The 19,198-nt window shown below is 48.3% G+C and overlaps 1 protein-coding gene and 1 non-coding gene across 9 annotated transcripts in view; both read right to left on the bottom strand.

Moving 5' to 3' along the window:
- Ccdc136 (coiled-coil domain containing 136) overlaps positions 1–1,814 on the bottom strand; it is a 29,719-nt gene extending 27,905 nt beyond the window's left edge. For 7 of the 8 annotated variants that reach the window (XM_087658005.1, XM_087658008.1, XM_087658007.1 and 4 more), the window contains exons 1-2: positions 1,660–1,796; positions 804–911 (exon numbers count right to left, since the gene is read on the bottom strand). In XM_087658005.1, coding sequence (XP_087514131.1) covers positions 804–911; positions 1,660–1,717 — 166 coding nt within the window. In that variant the 5' untranslated portion in view covers positions 1,718–1,796. 8 annotated transcript variants of the gene reach the window in all.
- An 8,157-nt stretch (positions 1,815–9,971) lies between these two features.
- Trnap-agg6 (transfer RNA proline (anticodon AGG) 6) lies at positions 9,972–10,043 on the bottom strand. The gene has a single exon. It is a non-coding gene; the product is annotated as a tRNA-Pro (tRNA).
- Between the last annotated feature and the right edge of the window lie 9,155 nt (positions 10,044–19,198).

Below are 19,198 nucleotides of genomic sequence, written 5' to 3'. Positions count from 1 at the left end.
ACTGGTCAACTGCTAAGCCATCTCTCCACTCCTGCTGACACATTTGAAAAACTGATACTGGTCTTCATGTTCAGGCTCGTGAACACTTTTTTTTTTTTAACTGCAATGCAGTTCCTGTAAATAGCAACATCTTGTCTTGGTAGGGATTGCTTTGTTTTTAAATTCTAGATGTCTGGTCTTCCCTTTTCTAATGCCAACAGCACACAGTTCATCTGAGATCCCTTATGCGATCTAAGTCTCTAGGGAAGGCCTGTGCTGAACTATACAGGGGCCTGGGGACACTTCACAAGAAGACCTGGATACTGGGTTGGTACCACCTGCCCTGCTACACAGGAGTGCTGCTGGGAAATAGGCTTCATCGAGCTCTCTCCTAAGCACTTTCTTACTAAAGCTGCAGAGCTCTGTTCAGAGTTGACAGTGGCGGCATCGAAAAGACAGTTCACATGTCCATGTCCTGGCTTTTAAAATAAGAGACAGCTTGGGATCTGGGTCAACAGGCAGGGAGAAGAACAAGCCCCCTGCCGAAAGCCTGTTTCCAGGCTGGCTTCAGCAGGACCTCTTTCTGTCTGGCGGCTCCCCCAGGACACACAACCTGGTTAGCTGGGTGATTGGAGCCCCAAAGGGATGAGCCCAAACTTCCATCAATGCCTGAACCCAGGGGAGGCTTGGAGCTCAGCCACCAGGAAGGAGGGGCTTGAAATGAAGTAAGGGAAGGGCCCTGTCCTGGCTCAGAGCTCTGGGGTCAGGAAGGAAGGAGGAAGGGAGTTATGGAGTGATGGAAAAGCCTTTTTCAGAAAACTCACCCTCCATAGCTTGCATCCCGCGGCGCTCCAGGGACCCCCAGCGTTGGCCTTTCTTCCTCTCACAACCCTCAGATACCTCATAAGAGCCTAAAGTAGTTACTGTGGGTCCTGTGAGCAGGGAGAAAGTAGGCACTGTAGGTTTCGAGGGGAAAGAAAGGGACCTGCGTTCTTATATGGGAGCCCCGAAATTTGTCATCACACTGGAGAAGCCTGACTCACTCTGCCCAGCTCTGTGATTCTATTCCCTTAGCCACCTCCCATGCTCTGCCTATGGAGAAGACCCCAGCCCGGAGCTACCTAACATCAGCACCCCTGTTCCAGGCTGTTTCCGGCTCCTCTCCCTCGCCCAGACAGAAGAGGGTGAGTGTTTAGCTTGGGGCACAAGGAGAAGAGGGATAGGGTGGGAACTAGGAAAGAAGGTTTTGGGAGGGTCCTTTATAGCAAAGCAGAGTAGGGAGGGGCGGCCGGACCAGGAGAGAAGAGAGGGGGCTCTAAACTAGGCCGTTTCCTCAATCTCTCCCCTCCCCTCCTCTCCCTCACCAGACCTCGCCCACCCCACCCTCTCACGGTAGTCAAGAGCTTTGATGAACTAGAAGGGTGCAGGTTCTAGAGACAATCCCCTCGCCCCCCTCGTGAGCTGGAAGCACTGTTGGGCTGGAGAGACTGGATGGGGAGCGCTTGGGGAGTGACCGCTGGGAAGAGACATCCCAGGTCGAAAGATGGAGAGCAGTATCCGGTATCCGGTGGAGGCCAGGGTGGAGGAAGCCGACTCAGTACCAGGAGAACCTGGGGGTCAGAAGGAAGGAGAGACGTTGGGGGAAAGAGCATAGGGAGCTGAGGGAGAGGCGGCTCTGACCTGGGCCAGGGCAGCTCCAGCCCGCGGCTCCCGCGCCGGCCCCGCCGCCTGCCTCCATGGCCGCTCCCGTCGCTGCCGCCGCCTCCCGAGCAGAAGCCGCAGCCTCCGGGCCGGGGACCGGGAGCCCGGTGCGCAACGAAGAGAGAGGGCGGGCCGAGAGGGCGGGGCCTGGCCTGGCCACCTGACGCGAGTGCCCGCCTGCGGCCGCCCGGAAACCCTCCCCAGTGCCGGCTCCCAGACCCATCGGGGACCTGCAAAAGAGTCTCAGAGCAAGCACCCAAGTGCCCCAGGCTCGCCCGAGGCAGCTTCAGGTCTGCTGCGCCTGCAAAGCAGGCGTGGGCTACTGGATCTTGAAGATGCTCCCAAGGAGTGCTAGGATGGCTTGGTTCTGGCTGCAGAACCCACCCTGGGTCAGCCGTGCGTGGGGACTTCTCTGCGCTGGGGTATCAGGGCCTGGTCTTGCCGGGTGATAGAAGCCGGGGAGTTTTGGGTAGAGGGGTGGGGTGTTGAATAGACTGTTTCATGCAGATGCGCAGACACGCGCGCACACTTCCTTGGTCTCCAGGCTGGGCCAGCATCTCCATCCCGGCAGTCTACAGAGCCCATCCCCTCCGGGTGGCCTCGCGCACCCCAGAGCTATTGCAGAGCTGGCGGGTAGGGAAATTGAGACCTGGATGTGCCAACTACCAGGCGGCACATCACTGCTTTCCCCCGAATTCCCACCAAGCCAGAGGCCAAGGATCCACCCAGACTGTCTCTAAGTGTACCAAGATCGTCCTTTGAGCCACGCCCTCTGTGACCTGTGCCGTGTGAGCACCACTGATGTTCCCTGTAACAGGAGATATGGGAAACCATATCTTTTCATCTTTTCATCTATTTATTCAAGAGGTGAACTTGATCTTGAGGCAGATCTGACATCTCAGGAGGAATGGGCTCCCCGAGTCCTAATCGTGGGGAGATTTCTAAACTGGGTACTCACACCAGTTCTTTCTCTTGTAGTCTCACTCCTAAAGTTTGGACCTGGATTGGCCTTGTTCGAACTCCCCAAGCTGCAAGGCTCTTAAGACTCCATATTCCACAGGAATGAAGCACTTCTTTGCCTGCTGCACATGTCTAGTTTTTCAGTAATTTCAGCCTCGGGTTGAGAGTTACTCTCCAGACACGCCATCCCTTCCTTATTAGACACCCCTGTTATGCTCTTCTGACCCTCTGGGCAGCATCAGAGTACTGGCTGCCGTTAAGATTGGGAAGTACCCTAGCTATCTTTGTATCTTTTTTTTTTTCTTTCCTTCGGAGCTGGGGACCTGGGGACCGAACCCAGGGCCTTGCGCTTCCTAGGCAAGCGCTCTACCACTGAGCTAAATCCCCAACCCCCTTTAAAATGTGTAGCCCAGGCTGGCCTCGAACTCGTGATCCTCCTGCCTCTGCCTCCTTCAGCAAATCCTACCGGTGTGCGCCACCACAACCGGCCATCTTTGTATCTTTATTATCAAAGTATCTGACTCTTGGAATAAATGAGTTGACATGAACCTTCCAACTACATTAATAATGCCTTCCTCATTAATCACAGATTTTAACTCATGGATTTAAACTCATGTTCCTATTAACAATGATGCCTGCCAGGCAGTGACAGTGACGGCACACACTTTAATCCCAGCACCTGGGAGTCAGGGGCAGGCGGAGCTCTATGATTTCGAGACCAGTCTGGTCTACAGAGTGAGTTCTAGGACAGCAAGGGCTACACAGAGAAACCCTGTCTCTAAAAACAAAACAAAACAAAAAAAGTCCAAAAATTAGAAGAAGTCAATAGTAAGTCCCACCCCCACCCCCAGCCTGATGATCAGAGAAATGAATGATTGTTCATTTTCACCAGAGGACAAGACCTATGGCTATAGTGATCCAGCCATAGAGAAGAGCTGCCAAGCAAGCCTATTGTTTTGCAGATCATCCAGCCAGACTTGGATAGCAAGATACAATGTTTAGAGATGATGAAATGGGCTCTCATGGGGGACTAGTTCTGGAAGCTCCGTGGTTCTGCCCCACGCAGCTCCTTCGGTTCTGTCTCAGCAGCAGGGCAGAGTAGCAGTTGGTAGTGGGTGAATGAGAAGAAAGACATTGTCGCTTGTGACAAGGAGAGCTTGGATCTTGAGCATTAGGATTAAGCTCTCCCTGGTTCCTGGATGCAGGTCATCACCATTGATCTCAGGGAATGTTCCAGGGAGACCAGAACCAGTCTGTCAGTAGGAGGCAAACCCCATTCAGAAATGGGGTTGAAAGGAGGGTGGAGTTAGGGGTCAGAAGGAAGGAGCTTAGCAGGTATGGGGGACGGGGCTGTCAGGAATGTCTCTGAAAGGCCAGGCATGCCGGGTGTGTCAGCCAGGTGATCAGCTTAGAGGGATGATCTGTATTAATCCTCATAATCCCAGGGTTTAAGACTCAGCCTTACCCCATCCCACCTCAGGAGATTATCCCTTCTGAGGACTGATGCAGCCATTTATCCCCTGTTATCCTTATTTCTAGATGCTCAGAGTAACCACTAAAGCATTTTTAAAGTGAGCATTTGGCAACATGCAGAAAAGTAAAGTTCAAAGACTAGTGCAACAACACTCCTGTGCACACCAGACTGTTCATATCTTTTTACTCTTCTTGCAGTACTGGGGTTTGAACCTCTGGACCTTTTGCATGGTAGGCAAACGCTCTGTTACCTTGCTACATCCCTAGCCATGTTTAAATTTTACTTTGGAGCAAATTTTATATTTTTATTAATTCTTTCAGAATTTTATAAATGCTTTTGAGTCCCTGCTCCTCCCACATCTACCCTCTTCACCCTCACCTTGCTACCCTACCCCCAGCTTTGAGATGTCGTCTTGTATTTCTTTTCTTTTCTTTTCTTTTCTTTTCTTTTCTTTTTCTTTTTTTTTTTTTTTTTCTCAGAGCTGGGGACCGAACCCAGGGCCTTGCGCTTGCTAGGCAAGCGCTCTACCACTGAGCTAAATCCCCAACCCCTTATTTTATTTTTCAGTGGAGTCCAGTTTGTATTGTCCTCCTACCCCTGGGAGCAGGGTCTGTCCTGGAGTATGGACGACCTACCTGGGGGCTATGATCATTAAAGAAAACTGACTTTCCCTCTCCCAGCAGTAATTTTACTTTCTTACAACCATATATTTTTGAAAATGACATATTTGCACACGCACCAGCATTTTGCCTGTATTTATATCTTTGTACCACATGTGTGAAGTGTGCAAGGAGACTGGAAGAGGGCATTGGGAGTTACAGATGGTTGTGAGTCGCCATGTGAGTTCTGGGAATTGAACCCAGGTCTTCTGGAAGAGCAGCCAGTGCTCTTAACCACTGAGCCATCTCTCCAGGTCAATTGATATCAAGCCAGATTTGCTTCTGAAGTAGGTAAGGACAGGGAGTAGTGTAGCAATTTGGGACCCTGTTTGGGTTTAGTTATGCACATTCCCTCCATGTTGCAGTAATGCTCTTGGCAGCCTAGTTCCTTTACCTGTGTGTACCATGTATACACAACCTTCCTCGACAACACACCCAGCCACCTCGGACCCCTACCTACATCAGGCTGTGTGTACACCACTCTTTGAACCATAGTTTAATGTTTCTTTGTCTCTAACAACTATCACGTTTTTTATTCAAATGTATTCCCAAAGGGTTTGGAGAGATGTTTCAGCTGTTAAAGGCTCGGCTTATGAAAAATAATAATTTTTTTAAAAAGACAAATATGGGGGCTGGAGAGATGGCTCAGTGGTTAAGAGCACTGAATGCTCTTCCAGAGGTCCTGAGTTCAATTCCCAGCAACCACATGGTGGCTCACAACCATCTGTAAAGAGAGCCGATTCCCTCTTCTGGTGTGTCTGAAGACAGCTACAGTGTATTCACATACATAAAATAAATAAATAAATATTTAAAAAAAAAAGACAAATATATTTCCAATACATCTGAGTAGAAAGAATAAAAGGACAGATCCGATCTGAAATGGCTTTTGAGTGTATGCCTACATAAAGGTAAAACTGTCCTTGAGTAAACTTTGAGGGAGAATTCCCTGACTGTCATTATATATATGTGTGTGTGTGTGTGTGTGTGTGTGTGTGTGTGTGTGTGTAATTGGGTGCCTCTATGATTAAGATCAGATGCATTATGGGAAGTGATGTGGGAAATAATTAATTATATGACTTAACCTATTGTTCAACACAGAAAACAACTTTACACACTTTAGTAACCAAACTTCTTTTCTTGAACACCATAAAAGGAAGCCTCAAGTCATAATTGGAGCCTCGAACAGTTTCTCACTCCTGCGGGCTACTGGTCCTTTACCATGTATTTCTTTCTGGTCTATGCTGTTTGCTTTGCTTTGGAATAAAATTTCCTTGCTACTTTACAATTCTGTGCCAGCCTTTATTTGAAGTAGAAGCCTAAAATCTAGAAAAACCCAACCCCGACCACCAGAAACAATCCAAAGGTTTGAAAGTTGTACTTTATGTGTATATAGTCACAAAATATTACATAATTCTGATTTGTGTGATTTCAACATCCGTCTGATGTTACATCACCTACCTTCATTGGTTAACCTTAAAGTTTTAGGTATCCGTGTGGTTTCATGCAGCTCTGTTCATCCTCTAGTGGGCACCTGGGCGTCTTGCAGTTTTCCATAATAAAGTAAATGCTGCAACCGGCAATTCTATATATGCCTTCTCGGCACTTGTGTAACATATTCCAACAAGAAGGGGATTTCTAGGTCGTGGAATAGATGTCTCTAAATTTTACTGGTTGTTGCCAAGTTAGTCTGTAAAGTAGATGTGCCAATTTAAATGCCACTGTTTGTGACTTTATCTTCTTTATTTCCCGTCTGCCACTGGTGCAAAAGCTGCCCATGCTAGTCGTCTAGTACATTCTTCTTCATCCCCCCCCCCTTTGGAGACAGGGTCTCACTGTGTAGCCAAGCAGCTGTGTAGCTCATTGGTTAGTCTAGAGCCCACTATGTGGACCAAGCTGGTTTCAGATTTACAGAACTCTGTTTGACTTTGCCTCCCAAAGCTAGGATTAGAGGCTGGGGCCACCACGGCCCACCCATTTCCTTCAATCTTTAAGTCTGCAGTCACCATGCCTTTCTAGCAAGTAGCAGCCAACATTCTTCTTTCCTGATCCCCCAAACTTCAAGCTGGTGTTTTATCTTCAGCTTGTTTCTAACCCCACTAAGATTCATCACTGCCATCACCACCACCACTACCACCACCATCATCATCCTCTGTGGTCTGCCAGTGCTGCCTTCTGGATACTGTTGGTCCAGAGTCGCTGTTTTCTAGTTCTTTCCTTTTTTCTTTTCTTCCTTCCTTCCTTTTCTCTCTTTCTTCTTCTTCTTCTTCTTCTTCTTCTTCTTCTTCTTCTTCTTCTTCTTCTTCTTCTTCTTCTTCTTCCTCCTCCTCCTCCTCCTCCTCCTCCTTCTTCTTCTTCTTCTTCTTCTTCCTTCTTCTTCTTCTTCTTCTTCTTCTTCTTCTTCTTATTATTATTATTATTATTATTATTATTATTATTATTGAGACAGGTTCTTTTGTAAAACATGCATGCACGCATGCACAGCTACCAACAACTAGGCACTTTTCTTTCTGGGTGATTTTTAAGGTCTTTCTTTCTTCCTCTTTGCTTCTATAGTTTTCCCACCCAAGTAAGCTTAGGATTCTTCAACCTGAGGACTTATGGTTGTTTTTTAAACAGTACATTTCTTTTACTTGTTCAGCCTCTTAGCATGCCTCATTTTCTCCCCTGAGTCTTTTAACTAGTCTCTCATGGTTCTTCAGATTAGTTTTTTATTGTTCACATTTCTGAATGGTCTTTGTTAGTTCTACCTTTGAGTCACTATTTCTCCCTGAGTCTAATCTGTTTGGTGCATCCTTGTTGCAGACCCCCCTGCCCCCTCCCACTCTGCTTCTTATATCTCAGGGTCTTATATCTCAGGTTGCCCTGAAATTCCTTGTGTAGCTGATGATGACCTTGAATGTCTGATCCTTTTCTTTCTTCTCCCTGGTGCTGAGATTACAGATCTGCATCGGCCATGGCTTTGTGCATGCTAGACGAGCTCTCTAACTGTGCTTCTTCGTGTGTGTGTGTGCGTGTGTGCGTGTGTGCGTGTGTGTGTGTGTGTGTGTGTATGAGATTGGACATGTGTGTGTGTGTGTGTGTGTGTGAGATTGGGCGTGTGTATGTGTGTGTGTGTGTGCGCGCTCGCGCGCGCGCGCTTGTATTTTGCCCGAATGTATGTCTGTGCACCATTTGTGTGCCTGGTTCCTATGAAAAGGTGTAGGATCCTCTGGAACTGGGGTTACAGACAGTTGTAAACTGCCATGAGAGTGCTGGGAATCAAACCCAAGTCCTCTAAACACCGACCATCTCTCTAGCCCCCTGTTTTTCATTTCTTTCTTTTTTTTTTTTTTTTGGTTCTTTTTTTGGAGCTGGGGACCGAACCCAGGGCCTTGCGCTTCCTAGGTAAGCGCTCTACCGCTGAGCTAAATCCCCAACCCCTGTTTTTCATTTCTTAATGTTTTATTTTACCCTCTCAACAATCTCTTTGTGCTTACTGTGCCATATTTCCATCCAAGGTTCACTTTCCTGCCTTAATCTTTACTATTTGAAGTGTGCTTATTATAGCACTTTTCATGTCACTTTGCTTCAGCTCTCGAAGCGTTCTTGTTTGCTCTGTTCTAACTATTCTCCCTAGGAGGGCTTACCTCATGGAGTGGGAGTCAGCCTGATGGGGATGGGATACTCTTAGTCGGGGCATGTAAATGATGGACCAGTGGGATGGTTGTTTTCTTTTAAAAAAAAAAAGATTTATTTATTTTTATGTATATGAGTACATTGTAGCTGTCCTCAGACACACCAGAAGAGGGCATCAGATTCCATTACAGATGGCTGTGAGCCACCATGTGGCTGCTGGGAATTGAACTCAGGACCTTTAGAAGGGCAGTCAATGTTTCTAACCACTGAGCCATCTCTCCAGCCCCATAGTTGTTGTTCTCAAGACAGGGTATTTCTGTGTAGCTCTGACTGTCCCCGAACTCACTCTGTAGATTAGGCTATCCTCGAACTCAGAGATCCAGCATCCTCTGTCTCCAAAGTGCTGGATTAAAGGCGTGCACTGCCACCACCACCCAGCCTTTTACTTTCCCAGCAGGGATCCTAAGGAAAGCAGCTCTCCTTGGCAGACCATAAATCCAAAGCAGTAATTAGGGGGACACACGTGCAAAATAGGCTGCGGAATGTGACTTGGGTATGGCCACAGTAAGGGGGTGGGGCACAGAGTTTATGGCTTAAGAAATGGCTGCAGATAAGAAATGGCTTTTCCATTATATTTTTAATTTATTAACAATTCATACATCTATCCAATATGTCCTCATCATATCTACTCCCCACTCCTCACGGCCTCTACCCCAGCATGTCCCCACCTCTGTCTTTTTTAAAAATAACTCACTGAGTTGCATTAGTGTTGCTAGTGTGTGCATGGGTGTGTGGCCCTGCACTGGAGCATGGGCAGTCCACCAAGGGCTCCCAGGCAGAACACGACTGATTCTTCTGTCCCCAGCAGCTACCAACTGCTAATAACTCCTCAGCTAGGTGTGGGGCCAGGTCAGCAGCAGTGTTCCCAGCAAGCACCTGAACACTCATATCCATGCCTGGGATGCTTGGATCTGTAGGAGAAACACACGGTTGGTCACGCGTCCCAGAGTTAACAATGCATCTTGTACTTCCTGCCTAGAATCAGAAGGAGGAGCTGGGAAATCCTACCCAAACCATAGTATTTTGTTGATTCTTCAGTAGATCTCTCTCTCGTGTTCACTCTCTCCACCCCCTCTCTCTTTCTCCCTCTTTCCTTTTTCATCTTTTTTTTTCTTTCATAGTTTCTTCCTTTCTATGGTGAAGTTCCCCCACATACCCTGGTTTATGGAAACCTCACTGTAAGACTCTTTCTTGCATTTGTGTAGTTATGTGTAATTTGTAGGAATTTCAATGTTTAGGAACTTCATGTGCTTTTGCAAGGCTCCAACATTCTGTAGATGACCCAAAGTCGACTATTTCCCTCACTCAAGAAGCCCAGAGGATGCTTTAAAACAATGCTTGTCCTGTTTGACCATGTGGAAATACACACACACACACACACACACACACACACACACACACACACACACACAGACTCCGATGTGACTGACAGCTGGCCATCAAGATCCTTTAACCAGAGCTCTGGCAAGAGCAGGCTGTGTATATGGAAGTCAGCCAAGGGCAGAGCGGGAAAGGATAAAACAGGGCTCGTCCGGGATTTGAACCCGGGACCTCTCGCACCCTAAGCGAGAATCATACCCCTAGACCAACGAGCCACTGGCAATTACTCTGGCCAGATGTGTCCTCTCTACCACATCATCATCATTAGCAGCAGCAGTTGCGGTTCCTAGGAACAGTTTCTCTGCTACTCCTTTCAAGCTGGCTCGGAGCCCAGGCAGGCGATGCTCCAGCAAGTCTTGCTCCTGGGCTGGTTCCTGCTCTCCTCCCTCCACCACACAGCCACTCCTCTGCCTAGGACTTCACACGGCTCATACTTCCAAATGGACTGTTGGAAGAAGGGAAGAGAGGCCCAGGCAGGCCCCAGCAGATACTTTTTTCTCTTAGGAGTTCAAAGCTACTCTTCTTTCTTAGCTTCTGGTCAGATCACCAGGAAAAGATTCTTCACACCTGGTAAACTCCGGGGTGCCAGCCCAGAAGCCAGACCCAGGGCACCCTGGTCTAGGCCACCCTGGCAAACCTATCATTTCTCTTTCCTCCTGCTAGAAAAGGCAGCACTTGCTGCCTACCTTAAGGGTGATGGTGAGGACTAGGTGATGGAGTGTATAAAATGTTCTACAATAGAAATGGGTTATTGGGGCTGGAGAGATGTCTCAGCGGTTAAGAGCACTGACTGCTCTTCCAGAGGTCCCGAGTTCAAATCCCAGCAACCACATGGTGGCTCACAACCATCTGTAATGGGATCTGATGCCCTCTTCTGGTGTGTCTGAAGACAGCTACAGTGAAAATAAATAAATAAATCGTGTGGAAAAAAAAAAAAAGAAAGAAAAAAGAAATGGTGGGGGTTGGGGATTTAGCTCAGTGGTAGAGCTCTTGCCTAGCAAGCGCAAGGCCCTGGGTTCGGTCCCCAGCTCCGAAAAAAAAAAAAAAAAAAAAAAAAAGAAATGGTTTATTGTGGTAACCTGAGATGGAGGTCGGAGGTTGAGGTAGAGGAATACCTCACAGAAGAGGCACTTACTGCCTGCTGTGGGCCGGGCATGCGCTTTGTGCTTTACCGATAACTTTGGGACACCCTGTAAGACTGCCCTTACCATGTGCCCGCCTGTGAGCAGAGCACTTCCTCTTGCTGCCATCTGCATCCGAAGCTGCTTTCAATGCAGGACGCACAGCTTCGCAGACCTTCTAGAAAACTGGAGACAGGAATACATCCTCGCATGCCTCCACTGCTCTCTCCCCACACCAGCCAGTCCCTGCTAGTGGTCCAGGGAAGCTACCAAATGTCAACGCAAAAAACAGTTCTCACTTTGGAGACGTCGGGAGAAGGTTTCTGAGGCCAGGCTGCTGCACAGCCTTTCAACCGAGGCTCGGGAGGCCGATGCCAGCTCGGATTACACAGTACATTTCAGGCCACCCAGGGCTGCATGGTGAGACCCTGTCTCAAGAAGAGGAGGAGGAGGAGGAGGAGGAGGAAGAGGAGGAGGAGGAAGAGGAGGAGGAAGAGGAGGAGGAGGAGGAGGAGGAGGAGGAGGAGGAGGAGGAGGAGGAGGAGGAGGAGGAGGAGGAGGAGGAGGAGGAGACGACAGTTTATTTCAGAGCCAATACGAGTGACCATGACCATCAGGTTGCCTCAAATATCATTTTCCAGAGCGGTGGCAGTTTCACGAAGTTTTTATAGTTACAGAACAAGAATGTGATAAACCCGAGTCCTTGTGGGATGCACCTGTGGGAACATAGGGCAGGTGGGTTAGAACAGAGTGGGAGTCTCTGCCGGGGCTAAGTTTCCCAATGGTGGAAGCTAGTGGTCTGCTAATGCACTTCGAATGTTTCGAAAGGATACTAGGTCAGACACGGAGGTGGGCAATGATCGGCTATTAATGTGAATCAAGACGGCCCGTGATAATTAGCTCCAGATCTGCGACATTCCAGTGTTCCACAGTTATTAAATTCTCCAGTCCAATGTCCTGCCAACGGAGCTGCCTCGGCAGCTAACACAGTCATGAAATTCTAATCAGTCGGTCTGTCCCACAGAACCTTTAACATAGGCATCGTTTGTTTCTGAGAACTTCCGTTCACAGCGGGATAATCTACCCACCGCCTACAGGTGGTGTACGTGGGGTTAGCCTGACAGGTGGGAAGGATCCCCCAAAGAGGTGAGGTTGCAGCTCAGATTCGAGGGCCCTGTAGGAGAAGTGGTGGTCTCAGCCAGGCCTATTTTACACCTAACACATATGGAACCCTTGCTTGCTTTTGGCAGAGCCTCCTATGAGCGGGGAGCTCTTGGGGCCAGAGATCTGTTTTAGCAGTCCAAGAGTCTAACCCTGTGCCTGGCCTTTGGCAAGCCTGATGGTGCCAGTGGCTTTCAGCAGATCTCAGCCTGCTCTGCTTAAGTTCGTGACAGGATCGACCTTACTGAATTCTCCATGTTAACTGTATCTGCAGTTGCCACTTAACTGAGGCCTTTTTTCTTTTTTCATGAACATAGAAAGTTGTTTATTAACTGAGGTCTTATGGGAGGAATAAACAAATGAATGAATGAAACTCCCAGGCATGTGCACACACCAAGGAGCTTACAAATGGAAACAGATGTTCAGAGGAGTCCTGAGTAGAAAGAACCCCACCCTGTGAAGTAATGCTAGAGTACCGGCCTCACTTCTGTGGGTGGACTAGCCAGCTTCCCTTTGCTCCCAGCCTGTAAAGTTTCATTACTGCCACTGGAGAGTTTCCATACCTTATAGGCAACTCTGCTCACTAGCCATGGTGGGGAGGGGCAGGGGAGAGGCTTTTTCCTGTAGCTGTTCCAGCGGCTTCAACTGGCTTATAAAAAAAACTCCACTCAACATATCATCCCATGACCTCAGCGCACATTCTCGAAGTTGTTCTCCTCCGTGGGTGAGGGGACTTTCTGAAACTCCACCTAGAACCCGGGCAGTGCTTTAGGGTGGGGGAGGGCTCTGAGTCTGGGGCAGGCTTGCTCTTCTCTGTGTGGCCTTTCTGGAGTACCATACTGCTCACTGAACGCTGGCTGTCTCATCTTTGCAGTTTCCCATGCTTTCGAATGCTTCCTGCACAGTAGGAAGGGCAGCAGAGCTTGGAGAGAGTGCCCTGGTGGGACTCCATCAGCACCTGCCTTCAGTTTAGTGCCAGACTAGAATGGCTGTGCCCTGGATCCATGCTGTAGGATTCCAGGCCCATCATTGCTTCTGCAGCCAAAAAAAAAAAAAAAAAAAAAAAAAAAAAAAAAAAAAATAGCTACAGATAGAATTTTCTAGAGAGGCTCCTGGCTGTCCCTCTGGAGCTCCCTCATTGTCTTCCAAGCATGAGGATGGCTTTCAGACGGGTGAATCCTTGGGGGACCCCCACCCCCTCATATCCAGTAAAGTCAGACTTTCCTGTCTCCAACCACGACGTGTCTGGAGAATTATTGCTAGCTGGCTGGTAAGATGGCCCAGGCTGTGAGGGTGACAACTCCCTCAAGTTGTCCTCTGACCTCCACAGGTGTCATAGGGCACAAGCTAATCCTAGTTGTCTCTGATAGGGGTAACTGAATAGGTGGAGCCTGTATATTCTTTTGGTGATTTTTGAATTTTATGAATACGGAGCAGAGAAGAAAAACGATTAGGACAAGAAAAACGCATCTCAGGCCTCCAGATGCTAGGCTTTCCGCAGACCAGAGGAGCCCCGTGGGTTTCCGGAATTCTGCCTCATCCGGTGCTTCAGGCTTATGTGCTGTGAGTCCGTCTTGGGAGTCAGTGATATAGTGATGACTTCTTGAGTCTGCTGTCGAGGACAGTGTGTATTGTGTCCCACCGATGTGAAGTCCCACGGGCACTCTTACCTGTCGTGACTCTGAGAACGGGAAGCTTGCATTGCTATACATCAACTCCTGCACAGACTCTCCCGCTCGTCATGGCGTAAAGGCGTAGCTTCCCCATGTGTGAGGCTAAGCCTGTGGCTCTGGGCGATCACACTTCATTTTCAGATTTGTAACTCCTTGGCACCGCTTTCCTTCCGGTCCTGTGGATTTACGTGTTCCTCCGAGTCTCCTGTAACCTATTCAGGAGTAAGTCTGTGAACCCTGGATATGAACAGGAGAAAAACCCTTGAAATGGTTAAGAAAACATCCCCCCACCCCCGGCCCAGGATGAAGAATGTGTATAATGTGCAGCTAAATCAATTGTTCACAAATGGAGGGGCTTCTCCTCTTCAGGGAGGAGTAGCTGGCGGTGAAGGTCAGAGAAACTGAGGAAAGTCAGACCGTCAGGAGGAGTATACTTAGAAATAGAAATGAAGGCAGCGGGGCTGGGGATTTAGCTCAGTGGTAGAGCGCTTACCTAGGAAGCGCAAGGCCCTGGGTTCGGTCCCCAGCTCCGAAAAAATGAACCAAAAAAAAAAAAAAAAAGAAGTGAAGGCAGCATCTTAAGAATGGAAAAGTAGGGACTTTTTTAGAGTTTGCTGCTCTGGTAAAGGACGAGGCCACCCCCAAGCCCCTACACTGGGCAGCACACAGCCAGTTCTCTGTAGCCCCACTGCAAGGGAATCTGACACACTCTTCTGGCCTCTGCTCACACCCACATGCGCATGTGCATGCCTATACATGCATACACACTTACAACATTTTTTTTTTAAAGAAAGGGAAAGCATCCCCAAGAACGAGAGTGGACCAGTGAGCCAAGGAAGGAGCCAAAGACAGCACCTTCGATTCAGTCTCATGGTCCTTCCTCCTTTGCCTCATGCCCTATTCTCAGATCCTCCATGTGTCCCTTATTACGTGGCTTCAAGGTCTCTAGAGAGGTGAGCCCCTGCCTGGGGTTGGTGAGAATGTGTGCTTCGGTGATACTCTTTGGCTTAAACCTCACTGGGTCGTTTGTCACATCTTAACTGGGTCTGGGCTCCTTCCAATTCATGACTATTCTTCCCTCCCAACCCCTCTGAGGGGAGGGGACTGTCTGAGCAGGTATCTGGGTATCAGTGAGGCTAAGGAAGTGTCTACCACTCAGCTTTACATTATGAGTGACAGAGCCCAGGGTGCCTTGAATCCATGGCAGTCGGAAACTACATGAAATGCTGAGGCTGACTTGCACAAAGCTGGTTGAGTTGACACATGGCATGTGGCTCTGTCCTCAGGACCTGCCCAGGTGGTTTCTGGACCCTTAGATGGATGTTTTTTAGTAATCTCTACAGGATTCCACCTGTCGGGGAACATTTGTGTTGGGTAATGTGTGTATGTGTGTGCATACGCACACATGGGAATGTCAGTCTTTTCAAAATGGCTGACCAGTGTCCATCTACTGCTTTTGACTTAGGATTCAAGAGACTGCAACAAATAAGGCTAAGTTTTGGCTTTTGTTTGTTTGTTTTTAGATTTATTTATTCTATTTATATGCGTACACTGTAGCTGTCTTCAGACACATCAGAAGAGGGCATCAGATCCCATGACAGATGGTCGTGAGCCACTGTGTGGTTGCTGGGGATTGAACTCAGGACCTCTGGAAGAGCAGTCAGTGCTCTTAACTGCTGAGCCATCTCTTATTTTATGCATTGGTGTTTTGCCTGTATTATGTCTGTGTGAGGGTGTTGGATGCCCTGGAGCTGGAGTTACAGACAGTAGTAACCTGCCATGTGGGTGCTGGGAATCAAACCCGGGTCCTCTGGAAGAGTAGACGGTGATCTTAACTCCTGAGCCATCTCTTCATCCTTTGGGTTTCGTTTTTTTGTTTAAAGAGTTTTTTAAATGTATTTTTGCTATTTTAATTGTATTTAGGGCTGTGGTGTGTGTGTGTGTGTGTGTGTGTGTGTGTGTGTGTGTGTGTGTGTACATGAGAGTACAAGTATCTGCAGAGGCCAGAAGAGGGCACTGAGTCTCCTAAAGATGGAGTTAATTACTCTTTTTTTTTTTTTTTTTTTTTTTTTTTGGTTCTTTTTTTCGGAGCTGGGGACCGAACCCAGGGCCTTGCGCTTCCTAGGTAAGTGCTCTACCACTGAGCTAAATCCCCAGCCCCGGAGTTAATTACTCTTAACCACTCAGCCATCTCTCCAGCTCTGGCTTAACACACACACACACACACACACACACACACACACACACACACACAGAGATAGAGATAGAGAGAGAGAGAGAGAGAGAGAGAGAGAGAGAGAGAGAGAAAGAGAGAGAGAGAGAGTGTCAGGCCTGTGAGAGCCAACTCACACAAGTTTGCTTACTGGGTGGGACACACGCGTCCACTTTTAGACTTCCCTAAGTATAAGTAAAGGGAAAGGTGGCTGAGAAGATGGCACAGTGAGGTAACTCTGCTGTACAAGCACAAGGGTCTGAATTCAGAGTCCCAGGACCCACCCTCCTCTCCCACAACCCCACCTTCAGGGGACATTCCTTTTCAGTTTTTGTAACCCACTGAGTCCTGTTACTGCTGCCTGCTGGGTGCTGATGATCTCATTGGCTTGATCCTGTGCAGGTAACCATGGCAGCAGCGAGCTCATGGCCAGGTCATGGCCAGAAGATGCATTTCACAGCACTTCCCTTGATCCTCTGACTTCTACTGTTCTCTCTACTGTGATGGTCCCTGAGCTTTGCTTTGCCGTGTGTGTGTGTGTGTGTGTGTGTGTGTGTGTGTGTGTGTGTGTGTGTGAGAGAGAGAGAGAGAGAGTGAGAGAGAGAGAAGGAGAGAGACAGAGACAGAGACAGAGAGAGAGAGACAGAGAGAGACACAGACAGAGACGGACACAGAGAGACAGAGACAGAGACAGAGAGAGGCAGAGACAGACAGAGACAGATACAGACACAGACACAGAGAGACAGAGACAGAGTTCATAGAGAAGCCCCGTTTGGAGTAGAACACTTAATAGTCCCTTCTTCTCAGCCCACCTGAGCAGATCAGCCTCTTCATTGCCCGCTGCCCACTGCAGAAAGCAGCTTCTTAGGCTAAGGTTGAGGGGGCACTACTCTACGCACATAAGTGTGAATATTTAAAATACAGTTTGACAGCGTGTACAATTTAGTAAAACAACAGTCATTTGACTACAGCCCATGATCTCCCCAAGATATGGGCTTTTTAAAAACCATCTTGTAAGAAGATTTACAGTACCAGGTATGGGTCCCCCTCCTGTGGACTGGCCTAAAGCAGGAAGTTACCCCTATAACCTCTATGTCATTGTTGGACTAGTGGACACATCTTACCTGGCACATGGATATTCTAGCTTTTAGGGTTCACTATTGGGTAAAATGGACTTTTCTCTGCCCCCCCCAACCTCCACCACAGCCTGTAGGGCATCTGCTGGCACTGTAAAAGCCAGCCTGCAGAAAAGCATTCAGGTGAGTTCCAGCTTGATGTCCCTTACACCAGTGTTCAGCAATAAGGACTGACTGTCTAGTTATGGTGGGCAAGCAGGAACAGTGGCAATAGCTTGTGTTGTTGCCAGGACCCCTGGGACCTCCCTGGCCAGTACCTTGTATGGAGGCATCTCATGCCTGGTACTGAGATGTTCACTTAATAACCCATAAAGTCTGGGAGAAGTAGTGTTCATTGTGCAGGGTTATCTGTGTCCAAACAACTTCTAAAAATCATTTTTTAAAGATTTATTTATTTATTATATATAAGTACACTGTAGCTGTCTTCAGATACACCAGAAGAGGGCATCGGATCTCTTTACAGATGGTTGTGAGCCACCATGTGGTTGCTGGGAATTGAACTCATGACCTCTGAAAGAGCAGTTGGGTGCTCTTAACCGCTGAGCCATCTCTCCAGCCCCCTAAAAATCATTTTAACTTCTTTTAAAAAATTATGTGTATGAGTGTTTTGCCCATGTGTATTATGAACACGGTGTGGATGTCTGGTGCCTGTGAAGATCCGAAAATTATGCTGGAATTAGAGTTAGTCAATTGTAAGCTGCCACCACGTGGGTGCTGGGAGCCAAACTTGGGTCCTATATGCAAGAGCAGCGAGTGTTCTTAATCACTGAGCCATCTTTCCGGCCCTCATATTTTAGTTTGCTGTGATGATTTGAATGAGAAATGGCCCCTGTCTCAGTCAGGGTTCCTATTTCTGCTCAAACATCATGACCAAGAAGCAGGTTGGAGAGGAAAGGGTTTATTCAGCTTATTTCCATGCTGTTCATCACTAAGGAAAGTCAGGACAGGAACTCAAGCAGGGCAGGAAGCAGGAGCTGCTGCAGAGGCCATGGAGGGATGTTTCTTACTGGCTTGCTTCCCCTGGCTCGCTCAGCTGCTCTCTTATAGCCCAAGACTACCAGCCTAGGGATGGCACCTCCCACAATGGGCTGGGTCCTCCCAACTTGATCACTAGTTGAGAAAATGCCTTACAGCTGGGTCTCATGAAGGCATTTCTTCAACTGAGGCTCCTTTGTCTGTGATAACTCCAACTTGTGTCAAGTTGACACATAAAACTAGACAGTACAACCCCAACCCCCATAGGCTTCTGTATATAAGCACTTGGTCCACCGTTGATGGGCGGTAATGGAGCTTTTAGGACATAGAACATTGCTGAAGGAAGTCACTAGGGGCAGACTTTAAGAGCTTATAGCCTTACCCACATCCACTCCTCTCTGCTTTCTATCTGAGGCTGGTGTCAAGGAGACTTAACTCTTGGTGTCCTTACCTAACAGTGAACCTGGTTTATTCAGAAGAGTTTCGTTCTCTTCTGTTCTAATGTCAAAGCTGCCTAGTCTAAGAAGTAGCCTAACCTGGCTGGCTGCAGGTCTACATAGGAAGACCGCACTGCAGAGGTCCAACATCGTTGTGGCTCAGGCATAGCCCAGGACGCAAGCAGGTGCAGTTGTTTCTGTACTGCCCTACCATGGCTATCACAGATGCTCCCGAGGGGGCTCGCCACTCATCCTCTTCCTGTGTCCTGAGGCTGATTCCCAGCTCTCAGGATAGGGACACTGAGGTGAGCACTTTTCACAAAGGGCCAGGCGAGGTGCGGAGGAGCCTGAAGCCAAAGGCAGAGGCAGGGGTGAGTATGGCAGCATCTCCAAAGGAATATAGGTCAGCATCGTCCTGGCCACAGAAACCAATACTGGCCCCAAAGCACCCAGCCTTGCTGTCCAGGTTTCTGACCTCAATCTCTTATCCTCTAAGAACACAGTCAGCTTTGGGCTCATGAAAGGTTTAGATGAGAACTAAGAGATCTCTAATCCCGGACTTTGCTGTTGGGAGGCTTAGGATAGTTGAGAGTCTCAAGTGTATCTTTAAAGGAGGGTGTTGTGGGGAGGGGTGATCGCAGAAGAGTCCATAAGA

This window comes from Rattus norvegicus, chromosome 4 (genome assembly GCF_021556685.1).
Source record: "Rattus norvegicus strain SHRSP/BbbUtx chromosome 4, alternate assembly SHRSP_T2T, whole genome shotgun sequence".
Lineage (NCBI taxonomy): Eukaryota > Metazoa > Chordata > Mammalia > Rodentia > Muridae > Rattus > Rattus norvegicus.
This window is presented reverse-complemented; position numbering and strand designations above follow the sequence as displayed.